General features: G+C 42.6%; 1 protein-coding gene across 1 annotated transcript; it reads right to left on the bottom strand.

The window, feature by feature from the left end:
- Nucleotides 1-251: 251 nt before the first annotated feature.
- LOC145791553 (uncharacterized) lies at nt 252-1373 on the bottom strand. Its single transcript, XM_082871914.1, has 3 exons — nt 1164-1373; nt 887-1115; nt 252-361 (listed from the first exon to the last, which is right to left on the bottom strand). Exons 1-3 carry the CDS (start codon nt 1371-1373, stop codon nt 252-254), a joined length of 549 nt encoding a protein of 182 aa, XP_082728040.1.
- Nucleotides 1374-1789: the final 416 nt, after the last annotated feature.

Raw genomic sequence — 1789 nt, 5'->3', positions numbered from 1 at the left:
AGAATGATTGCTCTCCTCGACCGGATAGATTTGATAATGTAGGGACCAGTCCAATTAGGTCAGAACTTGCCCCTAGGGTCATGGATGGAGGCTCGATTATCTTTGAGCACCATATCTCCTTCTTTAAGATTCCTTGATTTGACTTTCTTATTGAAGGCCCTGGCGATTCTACACTAATATCCCTGTATGTGATACAACGCCTTCAACCTTCTCTCATCAAACAACATCAGTTCTTTGAACCTGCTCTGCTGCTAATCCACCTCTGTTATCTGAAACTCAACCATAATTCTCAGCGATGGTACTTTAATCTCAATTGGTAAAACAGCTTCCATCTCATACACTAGAGAATAAGGAGTGGCCCCTGTAGATGTTCAAATTGACGTTCTACAACCCTAGAGTGCAAACGACAACTTATCTGGCCAATCCTTGTAAGTCTCAACCATTTTTCACAGGATATTCTTGACATTCTTATTAGCGGCTTCAACGGCTCCATTGGTCTGTGGTCTATATGTTGATGACTTGTGAAAAGCCACATTGTATTTCTCCAACAAATCCACCACCTCTTTTTTGAAGTGCAAGCCATTGTCGGAGATGATCTCATTTGGCACCTTGTACCTGTAGATGATGTTATTCTTGATAAATTTGGCCACATGTGACGCCTTCAACACAAAATAAGACTGAGCTTCTACCCACTTGGTAAAATAGTCAATTGCCACCAAGATGAACTCATGTCCATTTGAACCCTTTGGCGAGACTACCTCCATGACGTCAAGTCCCCAAACTGAGAAAGGCCACAGCGAAGTCATGTTGTAGAGCTTTGATTATGGGATATTCATGCAATTAGCATGGATTTGACATTTGTGGCATCGCCTCACAAAGCTAATACAATCCTCTCCCATAGTTGACCAATAATAGCCTTGCCTGAGGATCTTCCTAGCCAGCATCACACCATTCGTGTGTGCTCCACACTCCCCTCCCTGGATGGCCTCCATGAGACGTTTCGACTCTTCTTCTTCAACACAAAGCTCGTGCATTCCCAGATGACCTCTCTTGTACAGCTTATCCCCGCAGATGAGGAACTGGACGGCATTTGCCCTTGATGGATGCATATCATTCTTTAGAAAATTCCAAATGTCGTAATACCAGGGGTTCTTGTCTTGAACCTCATCTATTGTGGCAATGGTCTCATAAGCAACTGTATATTTCAGTTCAATGATGATTGGATGCATCTTCACTCCAAGTGGTATATCTACCATGGAAGATAGAGTTGCCAGCGCATCAACAAACCGGTTGTTCTCTCTTAACAGATGTGTGATTGTCATTTTTTCAAACCTCAGAATTAGAATATCCAAGGTCCGATGATAAACCTTCATGTTCTCTTCCTTGAACTTCTAATTCCCATTGGCTTGAGAAACAACTAGGTTCAAGTATCCAATCACGTCCAACCTTATTGCCCCTAGTTCTAGGGCAGCTTCCAATCCAGCGATATACGCCTCATATTCTGCTTCGTTGTTTGATACTTTGAATCGAAGTTTAAAAGCCAGGGGTATATGGGAATCATCGGGTGCTATGAGCAACACACCTATTCCATGGCCATATTGATTAGATGCTCTGTCAAAGTACATTGTTCATGTTTCCTCTTCTACCTGCAGAATGTCTTTATCTAGGAATAGATACTCTATTGCTTCATCTCCTTCCACTGGGTGGTCTACTAGAAACTCCGCTACAGCTCTCCCTTTGACTGATTTGTGCATGACATACTTAAGGTCAAACTCGGAGAGAAAGAGCA

This window comes from Camellia sinensis, chromosome 5 (assembly GCF_055761805.1).
Source record: "Camellia sinensis isolate YWXY chromosome 5, ASM5576180v1, whole genome shotgun sequence".
Lineage (NCBI taxonomy): Eukaryota > Viridiplantae > Streptophyta > Magnoliopsida > Ericales > Theaceae > Camellia > Camellia sinensis.
Note: the sequence above shows the minus strand (reverse complement) of the source record. Positions and strands in the feature narration are given on the sequence as shown.